The 15,113-nt window shown below is 46.8% G+C and overlaps 2 protein-coding genes across 7 annotated transcripts in view; one reads left to right on the top strand and one right to left on the bottom strand.

Annotated features, from left to right (window-relative positions):
* Positions 1–69: 69 nt before the first annotated feature.
* LOC138748250 (chromogranin-A-like) overlaps positions 70–15,113 on the bottom strand; it is a 22,600-nt gene continuing 7,556 nt past the window's right edge. For both annotated transcript variants that reach the window (XM_069908087.1, XM_069908088.1), the window contains 3 exons: positions 13,399–13,467; positions 10,366–11,183; positions 70–3,896 (listed from right to left, as the gene is read on the bottom strand). In XM_069908087.1, coding sequence (XP_069764188.1) covers positions 3,813–3,896; positions 10,366–11,183; positions 13,399–13,467 — 971 coding nt within the window. In that variant the 3' untranslated portion in view covers positions 70–3,812. The remainder of the gene's footprint in view (positions 3,897–10,365; positions 11,184–13,398; positions 13,468–15,113) is intronic.
* LOC138748251 (uncharacterized) overlaps positions 6,559–15,113 on the top strand; it is a 25,446-nt gene continuing 16,891 nt past the window's right edge. For 2 of the 5 annotated variants that reach the window (XM_069908090.1, XM_069908089.1), the window contains exons 1-3: positions 6,559–7,073; positions 7,899–8,050; positions 8,602–9,226. The gene's annotated coding sequence lies outside the window, so the exon portion shown is untranslated. Of the gene's footprint in view, positions 7,074–7,898; positions 8,135–8,601; positions 9,227–13,379; positions 13,486–15,113 lie in introns of all 5 variants that reach the window. The other 3 variants (XM_069908091.1, XM_069908092.1, XM_069908093.1) reach the window with 3 other exon arrangements.

Consider the following 15,113-nt stretch of genomic DNA (forward strand, 5'->3'; position numbering starts at 1 on the left):
TCCTCTGCAAGCACAACAATTCAGGAGCCCAAGAAGAAGTGAAGCTTGAAAATAACTTGGAGGCAGGAATCCAGAACAAGGTTTATTGTCTGACAGGTATTAGTGATTAATACAGATCAATGGTGGACCAAACTGTGCTGTTGACTGTGAATGATCACCTCAGGCACCTTTGGGAATACACAATGCTTCAACTACCATGGCAACCAACGGAGAATGTTCAAAAAAGACATGAGGGTTTAATAATAACAAGAGATGATTTTACAGAAAAGAGCATATTAATATAACAGTTTACGTCTGGCAATGTCACTCACTCAATGAGAACTGCGGGGATAAGGATTTCTGAGCCTCATTATAAACCTCTTGGGTCTGCCCAATTATGTGATAGCTCATCGCCGTGGCTTCCCCAACGGTTCTGGTGCATTACCACTTGCGATAGAAGGTGGGGCACCGAGAAGGTCAAGATTGTGCACTGGAAGAACAGAGAGGCCAAGGGGTGGACCGACTCAGCGCCTGCCCCTTTTGGAGCACGTCTCCATTAGCCCCCACCCCTTATTGGAGATTCCCCAGAGCATAGCTTCACAGTGGAGCTGCCAGTACAGGCCACGCTCGGACATTTGAATCCATTTCCTTTGTCGTTCCTGAGATGCTAATGGACACGCCTGACATTGTGTAATTAGAGGATCAATTCTCTCAAAATGTTAATGCTCAATTCTTTAGACTCCGTGTCCTGGTTTCCAGGATCTACCAACAATTTTTAATGTTTTAATTTTAATTTAGACATACACATGGTAACAGGTCATTACAGCCCACGAGTCCATGCCGCCCAATTTACACCCCATTTACCTACACCCCCGGTATGTTTTTGAACAGTGAGAGGAAACTGGAGCTCATGGACACGGGATGAATGTACAAACAGCGCGGGATTCAAACCCGGGCCGGTCCCGATCGCTGGCGCTATAAAGGCGTTGCACTAACAGCTAGGCCAACTGTGTTGAGCGCATATACTCCGTGTCCCCATTTTCCGGGACTGGTTTTATACCCAACCACCAGTTGGTTCGTACTGACATTTGTACAATAGTTCACCCACGGATCCCATCCGGAGTATATAGAATGAAAGGTTAAAAATGGCCAGAGTCCAAAGGGTTAAATTTAGACATCCAGCAAAGTGACAGGCATTTCTGGCCCACAAGCCTGTACCGCCCAAATTAACGCAACTTCTGTACATTTTGAAGGAAGAAACCACAGCATCTGGAGGAAACCCACGGGGAGAACGTACAAACTCATTACAGACAGCGCTGGACTCAAACCCCGCTGTTACAGCATTGCACTAACCATGTCACCCTGACCATGTTGTGACAACGCAGCAGGAAACTACGGCCACTGGATCCAAAGCCCGAGGCACCCTCTTTCTGCAGTATGGAGGGAGCATACGCACCCATGAACTTGGCCACTTCCCCCAAGGGCCAGCTGGGGAAGAACCTGTAATCCCCTATGTAAGAGCAGACCGCAAGAGGGAAGTTGCAGGATGAAGCAACTTCCATATAACCATTTATGGAGCGGAAACAGGCCATGTCGGCCTTTTGAGTCCGCACCAGTTCACTAGAACATCTCCACTAGCTCAAACCTCCCGCTCTTCGCCAATAACCCCATCACCTCCATGTACACATCCAACCTTATCTTCAATGACAGAAGGGACCCTGACACAACTATCTCATTCGGAAGGTAATTCCATTCTGCCACCACTTGCTGAGTGAAAAAGTTACCCGCTGCGTGTGACTCAGTCTGAGTGCATTGTTCACTCCTTATTTGGGAACCCTTCTGAGATGTGGAGCAAGAGAGGGGCTCAGCCAGTCAGGCAGCGACCACGGAGTGAGATGGCCAGGTAATGTCTCAGGGCGGGATCCCTCATCCAGACTAAAGTGAGGAGGAGAGAGAGTGAGCAATAAAAGGGGAGGCATGAGGATCCCGTGACCGTGGGGTGTGGGCTCAAGATGGCAGCAGCCCCGAGGGGCTTGCAGAACTCTGGGAGATCAGCATACTGGTGCAGGGCTTCCCATTGAGAACCAGCAGCAGAGGAGATGACCCTAAGGATGGTGACCATGGTGGCAGACCAGCGCTGGGCTCCGAGGCTGATGGACGCACACCGGCGGCAAGCTGTCGGCGACCTGCGGGCTGGTGGTGTCTTGGGGGGGTCAAAGGACTTGCTGCGGCTGCTGGAGACTGGCTCATGAGGACCAGGTGTTGGGATTCGAGAGGGTGGTGAGGGCAAGAATGGCTCCCGAGGGGAGGGGGCTGGTGGCTTCCTCCCCATGTCAGAGGTCTGGATCTGGAGCTCAGGACGCTGATGATTTGAACTGAACTGGACTCTATGTGCTGTAGAGGCTGTGAGAGCGCTGGAGGTGAATCCACAGACACTCAGTGACTCGGGCGGGGGGGGGGGGGGCACTCTCTCTTGCTTCTCTTTCTCTGACTAAATGGGAAATATTGTGTACAATTCTGGACACTTAACTACAGGAAGAATGAAAGAGGGCAGAGAAGATTTACCAGGATGCTGCCGGGTCTTCAGAAGTTGGGAAAATGGGAAAACTCCCTGTTCATGCCATTAGATTTAAAGCTGCCCAGGAGAGATATGATGTGTTGTTACTAGAGGGGCCGAATAGCCTGTTTTCTGTGCTGTAGTGTTCTATGGGAGCAGGTAAGAGAGAGATTGGGCATACCGAAAATGGGAAAACTCTCTGTTCATGCCATTAGATTTAAAGCTGCCCAGGAGAGATATGATGTGATGTTCCTAGAGTTTAAATTTGGCCTCACACTGGCTATGGATATATGTGTCTGTGTTGGAATTGGCCCCATGGACGCAGCGAAGGTACTCAGTGAAGTGGTCAGGCAATCCACACGTGATCTCCCAGCGCAGAGGAGGTCATACCAAGTGAACCATCTGCAGGAGGTGAGGTTGCCCGAGGTGTGTGTGTGTGTGAAACTCTGCCTCACCCGGCTGGTCAGTTTTTGGCCCGGGATTCTGAGATGTGTCATCAGGTAGATAACGACAACTAGGCTGCCCTCCAGAGCAGCACCATAGGAGAGACAGAGGACCAGACGTAGGCTATTCAGCCCATCAAGTATGCCCTGCCATTCAATCATTTCCCTAATCAGACCCACGGCCCAGCCTTCTCCCCATTACCTGGTTAATTAATCTCTCCCTTAAATACACCCGTGCAACATTTTAATTATTTTTAGATTTAAATTTAGACATTAAGTTGAGTAACAGGCCCTCTCAGCCCACAAGCCCATGCCACCCGATCTTTCCTATAGTTAGGTGACTAAAACTCCAAATTTGGCCTCTTTAACGTCTGATACAGCAGCTTTATCAGAACATATAATAACTTCTATACTCAAAACTTTTGATGGCCAATGTGCCAAAAGCTCTCTTTATGACTAACTGTGACGCCATGTTCATGGAATTATGACCTACAAACCCCTGTATATTTTGAAGGGTCAGAGGAAACCCATCCAGAGGTGGGGGAGTGGACAAACCTGTTACAGACAGCCCGGGATTCAAACCTGGATCGCTGGGGTGGGAACAGTGCTCGTGACGAAATTTTATTTTCTAAATCCAGACCTTTCATTGATGGGGTGACGTTGCCAATTGCCAAAAGGACAATGAAGATTGAATCGTATACCATGCATCACTACACCCTGTCTATCTTTCATAAAGCTTGAGAAAGACATTAACAGTACAGAGCCAGGGAAATAGATGATAGGCTTAAACACAGGGTGGTCAATGTCATGAGATCCAAGCCAGGGATCACGCCTCAACCCTGCCGAATGTCTTTCAGTTTCTCTGCCACCTCCTTCAGCTCTTCCTCAATCTCCATAAGGTTCCTCAACTCGTGCTCCTGCAGCGGGGAAGGAAAACGTAGTTTAGAATGCGGCAGCCCAGAAAACGGCCCTTCTAGTCTGGGCTGAATTATTATTCTGCCTGGTCCCACTGACCTGGACCCGGGCCATATCCCTCCCATCCATGGACTTGTCCAAATTTTTCTTCAATGTCAAAATCGAGCTTGCATTCAGCTGGCAACTTGTTGCACACTACGGGAAGAAGTTCCCCCACTGTTTCCCCTAAACTGTTCCCCTTTTTCACTCTTAAAGCTTGTCCTCTCATTTTTAATCGAACCTATCCTCCGTGGAAAGAGTCTGCTTTCCTTTACTCTGCTCATAATTTTAAATGCCTCTATCAAATCTCCCCTCATTCTTCTACGCTCCAGGGAATAAAGTCCTAACCTGTTTAACCTTTCACTGTAACTCAATTCCTGAAGTCCAGGGAACATCTTCTATCTTATTGATGTCTTTCCTTAGTTAGTTGACCAAACTGCACACAATACTCCAAATTTGGCCTCATCAATGTCCTGTACAACTTTACCATAACATCCCAACTCCTGTACTCAATACTTTTATTTATGAAGGCCAAGATGCCAAAAGCCCTCTCTACAACCCTGCCTACCTGTGACTCCATGTTCAGGGAATTATCCATCTTTTTTCCAAAGTCTCTCTACTCTACCGCACTCCTGAGTCCCCTACCATATACCGTGTATGTCCTACCTTAGTTTGTCCTTTGAAAGTGCAACTCGTCACATTTGTCTGCATTAAATTCCATCTGCCATTTTGCAGTCTAGCTGGTCCGGTCCCCTCTGCAATCTTTAGACCCTTTCAAGCTGCTGTTTAAAATGGGGTTAACCGGGAAATTTTTCCCGTTAGCTCCCCACTCACGTGATAGCTTGAAAGGGTCTGACCCAGTCAGCATGGTCCTAATCCAACCGGGTCCCTGAAATACCTCAGAGATAGTCAGGGAACCCAGTTAAACTTAACCAGGACACGTCCACCGGCGTCTTGAACATAGGGAAACACCTGGGTGAAGTGCCTGCTGCTGTCGATGCTGTCGGTGGGGAAGAGAGGGGTTGCTGCCATGGGGCCTGGGGTGGGAGGGAGGAAGGTCACTGCCGCGAGGGGGACAGAGGGGGGGGCACAATGGGGGGGGTGAGGTTCCTGCTTTGGGGGGGAGAGGTTACTACTGCGGGGGGGGAGGGAGAGGGGTTGCTGCCGCAGGTGGGGGGGGCACGAACTGCCGCTACTGCGAACGCCACTCCGGTTGTGACAGCTCAACATTTGCGGCAGTGGGGTGATGGTGTGTGGGGTGGTGGGGGAAGGTGCGATTGACAGAGTGGATGTTGATTGATGAGGGAAGGTGACTGACTGGTGGGGGTGGTGATTGATGGTGGGGAGGGGAGGGGACTGACGACCAGAGGGGGCGGGATAAACTTACCGATATTTCCCGAGTGCGTGTAACTTACCGCGTCATTGCAGGACGGGGATCCCCTTAAATTGCCGGGTTGGCGATTTAATGGGTCGATTCCCCCCCGAAGCTTAAAAGGTGCTGGATGCACCTTTGCCCCAGTAATCGTACCTCGTTCCCAGGAGGGCGACCCAGGTGCTGTAGCTTAAAAGTGCCTTTTGAAAGCCTTCCATGCCATCCACTACCCCTTTAATTACTGTCCACTACCCCTCTAATCGCCATCCACTACCCCTCTAATCTTAGTCATTTGCAAACTTACTGATCCAATTTACCACATTATCATCCAGATCATTGATATCGATGACAAACAACAATGGACCCAACACCGATCTCTGAGGTCCACCACTAGACCCAGACCTCCAGTTAAAGAGGCAATGATCCACTACTGCTCTCTGAGTTCTCCCTGTAAAGCTAATGTCTAATCTTATTTTCTACCTCACCACGAATACCGAGCATCTGAACCTTCCTGACTAACGTCCCATGGGGGACCTTGTCAAAGGCCTTACTAAAGTCCACATAGACAACATCCACAGTCTTTCCTTTGTCACTTCTCCTGGTAACCTCTTCTAAAAACTGTGTAAGATTCGTTAAACACCACATCAGAATCAGAATTTATTGTGTCATGAAATTCATTGTTTTGTGGCAGTGTCACGGGGGAAATATTTATATTAAACCACCTTGCAAAACAAAGTTAAAATATTGCACGAAAAAAAACACAAAGGCTGCTCGCTGGGACTTGCCTTTCTAAGGGAGGGGGTGCGGGGGAGTGCTCGCCGGGACCTACCTGTCGACGGGGGTGGGGGGTGCAGGTAGAGTGCTAGTCAGGAGCCACCTGTTGTTAATGACATCTGCCCCTCTGACGTAGGAGATGACGACGCTCTGCTTATTGCACCAAGCATCACTAGACGCTACTTAAGCTTGACGCACACTATTAACGCGGCTGGGGGCAGGTGGAGAGTCGCTAGTGTACGCCAACCTAGGTGCTAGTGTTGCGGGAAGGAATGGGGGGTGGGTCATATGGCCAGGGATGGCTGCGACAGTAATGGGGGGGAGGCACAGCACCTTGTTTGGGGAGGGGGGGCAATGCCCGTAGATATCCACCCTTGGCGCCAACCTTGTGGCGGAGGGGAAGAAGCTGTCCTTCTGCTGCTGGTGCTCATCTTCAGGCTCCTGTACCTTTTTCCTGATGGTAGCAGAGTGAAGAGGGCATGGCCTGGGTGGTGGGGGTCTTTGAGGATAGAGGCTGCTTTCTTAAGACACCGCCTCATGTCGATGTCCTCGATGGAGTGAAGTCTGGTGCCGAGTTAACAACCCTCTGGAGATTTCTCTTCTCCTGAGTGTTGGGACCAACCACACTATCCCTGAAGTCCCTGACTATCCAAACACTTGTATGGCAACCCCAAAATTGGCCCTGAAGATCCCACGGGCACCACTTCAAAGAAGAGTGTGCTGAGTTCAATTTCTCTGGAGTCAAATATAACTGATGCAAAAAATTTATAATTAACCATTCCATATCGTACATTTGTCACTTTAGTTACACTATCAGAACACATAACCTCCCAATTATCTTCTGGAAAAATTTAGGTTAAATCACTTTCCCATTTAAGCCTAGATTTCTCCCAGTCCGGTTTATCCATCGCATCTTGTAACAGTTGGTACATACCCGAAATGTAGCCTTTCTAAGGTACAGAAGAAATCAAAGACTCAAATTTCATCAACATGGGTAAATTCATCTCTTTACCATAATTATCTTTTATCAAAGCTCTGAGTTGGTAGTATACAAATAAAGAATTTACAGATACATCGAATTTCTCCCTCAAATGATTAAAAGAAAGAAACTGGCCCTCTTCGAAACTATCTTTATGCCCTGAGAATTTCATCTCTTTAAATGGTTGTTGAACATTGAAAAAGAAATAAGCCGATTATGATATAACAGGGTTTGAATTGATACTTTACCCTTTGATCCTAAAACCCTATTTCTTTAAACCCATACCCTTGACAAATGTTTTAATACCGGCATATCACCTTCCCGCAATAAATCCACATTCCACTTAAATATGAACTGGCGTACCTCAACTTCGGATATACAAGCCATTTCCACCTTCGCCCAACTCGGGGGTTGGTTCCACTTCCATCAATCTACTGAGCAGCTTCAAATCTGTTCTTCACTTTTCTTTGTTATGTTTAATTGTATTTTTTGATTAAAGTCTTTAAATAAAGTTTTCAACAAAAAAAAGGCAGCCAAATTCACAAAGGACCCCACCCCCACCCCCCCAACACCCTGGTCACAACCTCTTCTCCCTTTGGAGAGACTGGCACCTCTGGTTTCAAGAACAGATCCTTTCCAACAGCTATTGGGCTCTTAAATCTCCCCGTCGAACCCTTACCTGGACCATAAACTGTTTCAGGACCACTTTTCAGCTAACTTCAACTGTGAATATTTATTTAAGTATCCTTTTAAATTTATGTCTCATGGTATATTGTGGTCATTTAACTGAAACTATTGTAATAAACGATTGTTTTGTAATAAATCTACAAATTTGCCAAGGGCACCATGGTGTCATCAGGCAGGATCACAGACGGCAGTGAGGAAGCGTCCAGGAGGGAGATAGGTCAGCTGAACAACAACAACCTTGCACTCAGTGTTAGCAAAACCAAGAATCTGCTCGTGGACTTCAGGAGGGCTCAGTGGTGGAGAGGGTAAGGAACTTCAAATTCCTGGGCACCAACATCTCTGAAGATCTATCCTGGGGCCGGTGCAATCATGAAGAAGGCTAGATTTCGGTAGGAGCTTATGGAGATGTGGTACATCACCAAAGATTCTTGCAAATCTCTGCAGAGCATGGAAGGTGGGTGGGGGGGGGATTTGATAGAGGTATTTTAGATTATGAGGGGGATAAACAGAGTAGATGTGAATAGGCTCTTCCCCTTGAGGGTAGGGGGAGATTGGAATGAGGGTGGAGGGTTAGGGGGCAAAAGTTTAGAAGTAACATGAGAGTGGTGGCTGAGTGGAATGACCTTCCGGAAGAGGTGGTTGCAGCAGGGTCAATTTTGTCATTTAATAGAAGGTTGGATGAGTGCATGGATGTGAAGGGATTGGAGGGTTATGGACAGAGAGCGAGTAGGTGGGACTAGAGGAGTTCACTTAAATCGGTGCAGACTAGAGGGGCTGAGATGGCCTGCTTCCTCACTGTAATTGTTATATGGTTATATGGGAATATTCTAACTGGTTGCATCACTGTTTGGTACAGAGGTGCAAATGCACAGGACAATAAAAGGCTGCAAAGGGTTGTGAACTCGGCCAGCGTCATCAGGGACAGCTGCCTTCACTCCATTTAGGAGAACTACATGAGGCGGTATCTCAAGAAAGCAGCCTCTATCCTCAAAGACCCCCACCACCCAGGCCACGCCCCCTTCATCGGGAAGGAGGCGCAGGAGTCTGAAGACAAGCACCCAGCGATACCAGCACAGTTTCTTCCCCTCCGCCATCGGATCTCTGAACGGACAATGAACCACAGACCCTGCCTCACTTTCTCCTCTTTTTGCATTAATTTATTTATTTTTTAAACAGGGCATGTAATTTATAGCAATTTCTGCAAAATAACCCTGCCGCAAAACAACAGTTTTTGTGACATGTTCATGACCGTGAACCTGATTCTGATGTATATTGTGCAGTTGTGTGATTGCAGCAAGCAAAGTCTACTTGTGTGTATGGCAATTTATTTCCACATCATATCACATGACATTTCCTGTTAGTTCAAATCATGGGTCAGCAAGGGAAAAGCAAACCTCCCCCACTTTTCCCTAACTTGTCAGAAGAACTCCAGGGCAATTGGACCGAGGAAGGAGGCTTCCATTGTACCTGTAATCACTGAGGTTTGGCTCAATTTATTTGAAAACTCTGCAGCTGGACACAAGTTCTGCTGGGCTTGAAAGCACCACACTTTGCATCTCACCCACAGTCCAAAGGTCCTGGGGCTTCGGACTCGAAAGGTTTGGAGGTTCAAACACCACTCGAGAAATCCGAGGGCTAAAATCTGGGTGAAGGCAGGCGTGAGGGAGTGCCGCCCGTTCCCCGAGCCTTTGTCCCGGAGGAACAAAGGGGAGCCATGCAACATAGGAGCAGAATTAGGCCAGTCGACCCACTCCACCATTCCTTCATGGCAGATTTACTATCCTTTTCAAACCCCCCCCCACTAATTCCCCTGCCTTCTCCCTTAGCCTGAATACCCCTGATGTTAGACAGGCTCAGGCCTGGTCAGTACGGAGGGGAGACCGTCTGGGAACACCAGGTGCTGTAGGTTTCTGTGAGGGGGGCTGGCAACTCTCTGTCCACCTTATGGTGGACAAAAGTCAAAGAATCTCATGTATGTTGCATTCTAAATGTATTGTTATGTGACAATAACGGAACCTCTTTTACTTTTAACCTTGATTCCCTTTTGAATCGAGAACCTAACTACCTCTGAATTAAATATCCCCAATCACCTGGCCTCTATAGTAATGGATTTCATAGACTTAATGGCCTCCACTGTTGATACATTATCACTAACACGTGATCTTGGACATTGGCTCTTCGCTGTTTATGGAATCTTGTGCTCATATGGCTTAATATGTCTTGATCGAAAGAGTGATTAACTGTGGCTTCGGAGAAGATATACAAGTCTTTTAGAACTTTGGGCAAGAACCCCATGTGAGGAAAGTCGATTATTTAGACCAATGTTTCCCCACTCACACACCACCTGAAGTAATCCTTTACTAACCACAAAACACCAATGTGAGTGGGAAACAAAAGGTTGAGAACACAGTTGTGTTGAATGAAGGGGCAGGCTTGGGTGGTGGGGTGGGGGAACGGGGGACAGGAAAGGTGCTAAATGGGCTCACGTCAAAAGCAAGAGAGTGTGGGCAGAGATTGTGGCCATAATGGGGTTCCTGACTTCCTTGCACTGCAGAGTGCAGGAACAATTTAGACCAGGCAATCCGCTCCCCTCAAAAACACTGCAAAGCCACTCACTGACCTTACGTTTCCGTTTCATTCCTTCCCCTTCTTCCTCATCATCATCTTTGCCATTCTCCAGGCCATGGAGCCTCTTCCACTGGTAATCAATGAGATCCTCACGCCTCCTCTTCAAATCCATCCGAAAATGACTGTGCCCCTTTCCCTCACGCTGCTCTTGCTCGAGGGAGTGCTTGTCGGCAGACCCTTGCAGGTGGGTTTGAGCCTCCAAGATCTTCAGTCCTTTCTGCTCTGTTTCAAACTGATTAGTTTCTTCATCGCTGGCATTCTCTTCAACTCGCTTCTTCACACTTTCCTGCCCATTCTCGTACCTCTTGCTGACATCACCTTCTTCTTCACTACGATGTTTCTTCCTCTCTCCTTGCTGGTCTTCTCTGCTCTCCAGTTCCTGTTTGGCAATCTTCTCGATCAGTTCATTGATCTTGAGGAGGTCATGTTGTTCCTGCCCAAGCTCATCAGAACGCTGATCCTCTTCTTCTGAAGACTCACCGTGTCTCTTCTCAGAACTTCCTTTGTCTCCATCCTTGCTTGCATGCATTATGACCTTGGTGTCATCTTCACCTTTGCCTTTGTGTTGTCCCTCCGTGCTCACCTCTTTGCTTTTCTCGTAACCCTTCAGGTCTTCTTCTCCGTTTGAAGTGATATTCTTCTTCGCATGGAGCCTTCCTTGGTTGTTCATTTGTTCATTGATTTCCTCCTTCTTGAATGACACAGGCCTCCTCTCCAAATTATCATCTTCATTCCATTCTCTGCTTTCTGCCATTGGGTAGTTCCACTTTATGTCACTTTTAAGCAGTTTCGGCTTGGCTGAATTTTCCCCTGTGCACAGGAAACACAGAAGGTTAAAATCGAACAGGATATAGCCACCCATGAGGATTGGATGATTCAAGGTTATTTGATGAGGCGAGGTTTAATGAGAGAACAAACTGATGTGGGGAGAGGGGGGTGGTTGAGATAGAGGAGGCAGAAGGGGTCTCCATTTATGAAGAGGCTACGAGATAGTTGATGAGAAAATAGTTTTCACCCAAGGAGAGGTAGGGTTTAGAACCGGAGTTCAGTTTATTTCCACATGCAATGAGATACAGTGAAAAGCTCTGTTGTGTGTGCTATCCAGGCACCACTCCCCAGCCCATCTGCATTTCCTCGATTTCCAATTTCTATTTCAAATGACTGGTTCTCAAGAGTAAGAGGATATTCAAAGGCTGCCTTAAACCCATCAATCGCACCACCCCCCCTAGCCCCACCCTGGCACCTTCCCCTGTGGCTGCAGGAGGTGCCACACGCACCCACACCACCTCCTGCAATTCGGAACCCCTAACAGTCCTTCCAAGTGACTTATTTCAGTTCTGTATCCTCGGGAATTATCTGCCGCATCCAGTGTCCGTCTCTACATTGGAGAGACTGGATGCAGACTGGGAGATCGCTTCACTGAGCACCTTCAGTCTGTCCACACCAGTGACAGTGGCCAACCATTTCAATTTTGTCTCCCACTCCCATGCCGTCACGTCTGTCCATGACTTCAAGCTCTGCCAAACCAAGACTACCTCTAAATTGGAGGAACAGCCCTTGATTTCCCATCTCGGGACTCTCCAGCCAGATGGCATCAACATCGATTTCTCCAGTTTCTGCTACCCCACTCCCGGTTTTCCCTCTCTCTCCCCAATCCTCGGTCTTCCTTCAGCTCTCCAAGCCCTTCCTTCTCTATTCACACACCCATCTGCCCTCCCCCTGTTTGCTGGTGTGCCCTCCCTCCCTTATCGACATATGACCTCCTGCCTGTGGGACCCTGTCCCTCCACCCCCCCCAAAACATTTTTATCAGGCGCCTGCCTACATTTTGCTCGTACCTTGAGGAAGGGCTCAAGCCCGAAACATTGGTTACATTTATGCCGTTTAACCTGCTGAGTTTCTCCAGTGTTGTGTTTTTACTATTTTACTTACACCCACCGGTGCGAGTTTCTCATTTTCAATAACCCCAGGAGAAACGTGATGCATTATTTACGTTGGGCCTAACACTGACAATGGATGAGGCCAAAACAGACACATTGTTGTAGGTTGAGGGAGTTGAAATGACTGAAAGTTCAAATACACATTAAGAGGGTCCTCGGCAACATTTTTTCCATAAAGGTGTCAGGTATTGGGGGCTCTGAGTGTGTATATGAACATTCAAGTATGGCTGTGTTGATTTTTCTGTAAAGGGGCGCAATGTGCATCCGTATAATGTGAACAAAGTTGCTTTGATGCTCAAGAAATAGGTTTTGAAAAGAAAAAATGTCTCGCGACAGGACACTCAAGAGTGGACCCACTCGCAGAGCTTGGGTGTTCGGTGAAGTGAACGCCCTTAAACCCAATGGCATAAAATTTCTTTCATTTTAGGTCATCCCCCCCACCCCCCCAGCTCTATCTGATTCCGTCTGTCCCTGACCTATTCCAGAAATAACCCCCCTCCCCCACTTCCTCTCCCTCTACCTAACTCTCCACCTCTCTTCTGTTCTATCACCTCTGGGGAACCCCCCCCACCCCCACCACCCCTAGCAGAGTCTTAGATGATACTGCACAATATACATTGGGTGGCGGGGGACTGCTACAAGAAACGTCCCCTAAAACTTTGTTTAAATGGCCTGTCCTTTTCAGGGAAGTGCTCGTACTGGGAAACCCCCCCCCCCCCGAGGGGGTTGGGAGGGATCTGAGCAAAGGAAGTGACAACTGATCACTTCTCCCTGGCAATTAGATCTTCTGTGCTGGGAATTTATTGGGAGAAAGGGAAGGGGGGAGGAGAGAGAGAGTGAAAGAGTGGGAAAGAGAGAGAGAGTGAAGGGACATCAAGAAGGGCTGGGGGATGAAGGGAAAGCTAGAGAGGGGAAAGGGAAATTAGAGAATGAGAGAGTGGGAGAGATAGACAAATAGAGAGAGCGAGAGGGAGAAAAGGGAATAAAGAAAGCAGTGGGGAGCCGACAAATTATATTGTTGCCAGGTATTTACACCCCAAAACTATTTTGTTCCAAAAATACCCTAGATCGACACTGTTACCGTACCGTGATGTGTGAGTTCTTCCAGCTCCTTCAGAAGGTTCTGATGATACACCATAGCCAGAACTCTCTCATCTACAAGAGAAGATGAAGGTTAGCACAGTCTTAAATCTGCAAGACCCGGAAGGATCAGGTGGACTTTTAAATCCAGGGCATTTAATGCAAACTAAAGATAAAAGTGGATCAGAAGGAAAACAGGGGGTTGAAGAGACTGAACCCAGAAAGAGCCTGAGGTGGATTAGAGGAAGAGAGAGAAGGCCAGTGATATGGGTACGCTGTTAAAGAGAGAAAATGTAGACAGATGGTATCAGGGAGACCATGGGGTAATGGAGCTGCTACCTGCAGTCACCTGCGTTTGGTCCTCACCTCCAATGCTGTCTATGAGGAGTTTGCACATTCTCTCTGTGACTGTGTGGGCTCCCCTCTCCTTCCACACAGCCGAGAGGCATGTGCAGAGTGTCTCTAGTGTGTAGGTGGGTGGGAAGATGATAGGAAAGTGGCGGGGGGGGGGCATGGGTTACAGAGAAGTGAGAGGAAGATTTGGATGCTCTGAGTGCCAGAATTGACTAGATGGGACAAATGGCCTGCTATATTATCAAGATATAAAATAGAGAAGGTCAAAAAGCAAAACGCTGTTACAGCATCGGCAACCCGAGTCCGAATCTGGTGCTGTCCTTAAGAAGTTTGTACATTCTCCTCATGTCTATGTGGTTTCCTCCCACCGTTCAAAATATATGGTAGGTTAATTGGGTGTAATTGGGTGGCATGGGCTCGTGGGCCAGAAGGACCTGTTACCGTGCTGTATATCTAAACAAAAAAGAATATTAAAAGATCTATCTTTTATTGGAAAATTTTATATATCACTTGTATCAATACCAAATAATTATTCAATTATGTATAGATAATACAACATCATTCAGTACAAGATGATTAAAAAATATATATTTTCCCCCCCAAAATCCCCTTCCCCAAAGAGGAAGAGGGAAAAAGAAAGGAAGCCCCTAGACTATATATTAATCACTAATCATATCCTCTTGATAGAACTATTTTATCTCCTGATTGTTGATTGAGAGGAGTAAGTTCTTATTAACAAATTCCATATATGGTTCCCAACTCTTATAAAAATTCCCAATCTGATTCCTTAAACTACAAGTATTTTTTTCTAATGGTGGACGGTTCTGTATTTCAATGCTCCATCTGTCCATCATTATAACATTTCTCTGTTTTCCACATTTTTAAAAAAACTATTGCTATATTAAGTATTTTTTCGTGCTATTTATCCGACTTTCACATCTTCATATAATATCGCCAAGTCGAAATATTCTCGGACCCTGTAGTATTTTTATCTTCATAATTTGTCTTAATAATTCTTTCCAAAATGTTTCCACTTTAACACAGGACCAAACTGAGTTTAGAAAGCTCCTACTTCCTTGTTACATCTAAAACATTTATCAGAGTTTAATCCTTTTAATTTATATGGAGTAATAATTCAACTGATGTAGAAAATTATACTGTACCATTTGATATCAAACATTAATTGTATTTGTTGCACTCTCTTGGCACAATCTTGACCAGACTTCTACTTGAATTTGGAGACTTAAATCTTTTTCCCATCTTTGTCTTGATTTATATAATTCTTCCCCCCCCACCAACCAATTTCTCAATAAATGTATCTGTAATTAAATAGTCAAATTGACTTTGGTTCTGGTTGTCTTAAACTC

The sequence above is a fragment of the Narcine bancroftii genome, chromosome 13 (assembly GCF_036971445.1).
Source record: "Narcine bancroftii isolate sNarBan1 chromosome 13, sNarBan1.hap1, whole genome shotgun sequence".
NCBI lineage: Eukaryota > Metazoa > Chordata > Chondrichthyes > Torpediniformes > Narcinidae > Narcine > Narcine bancroftii.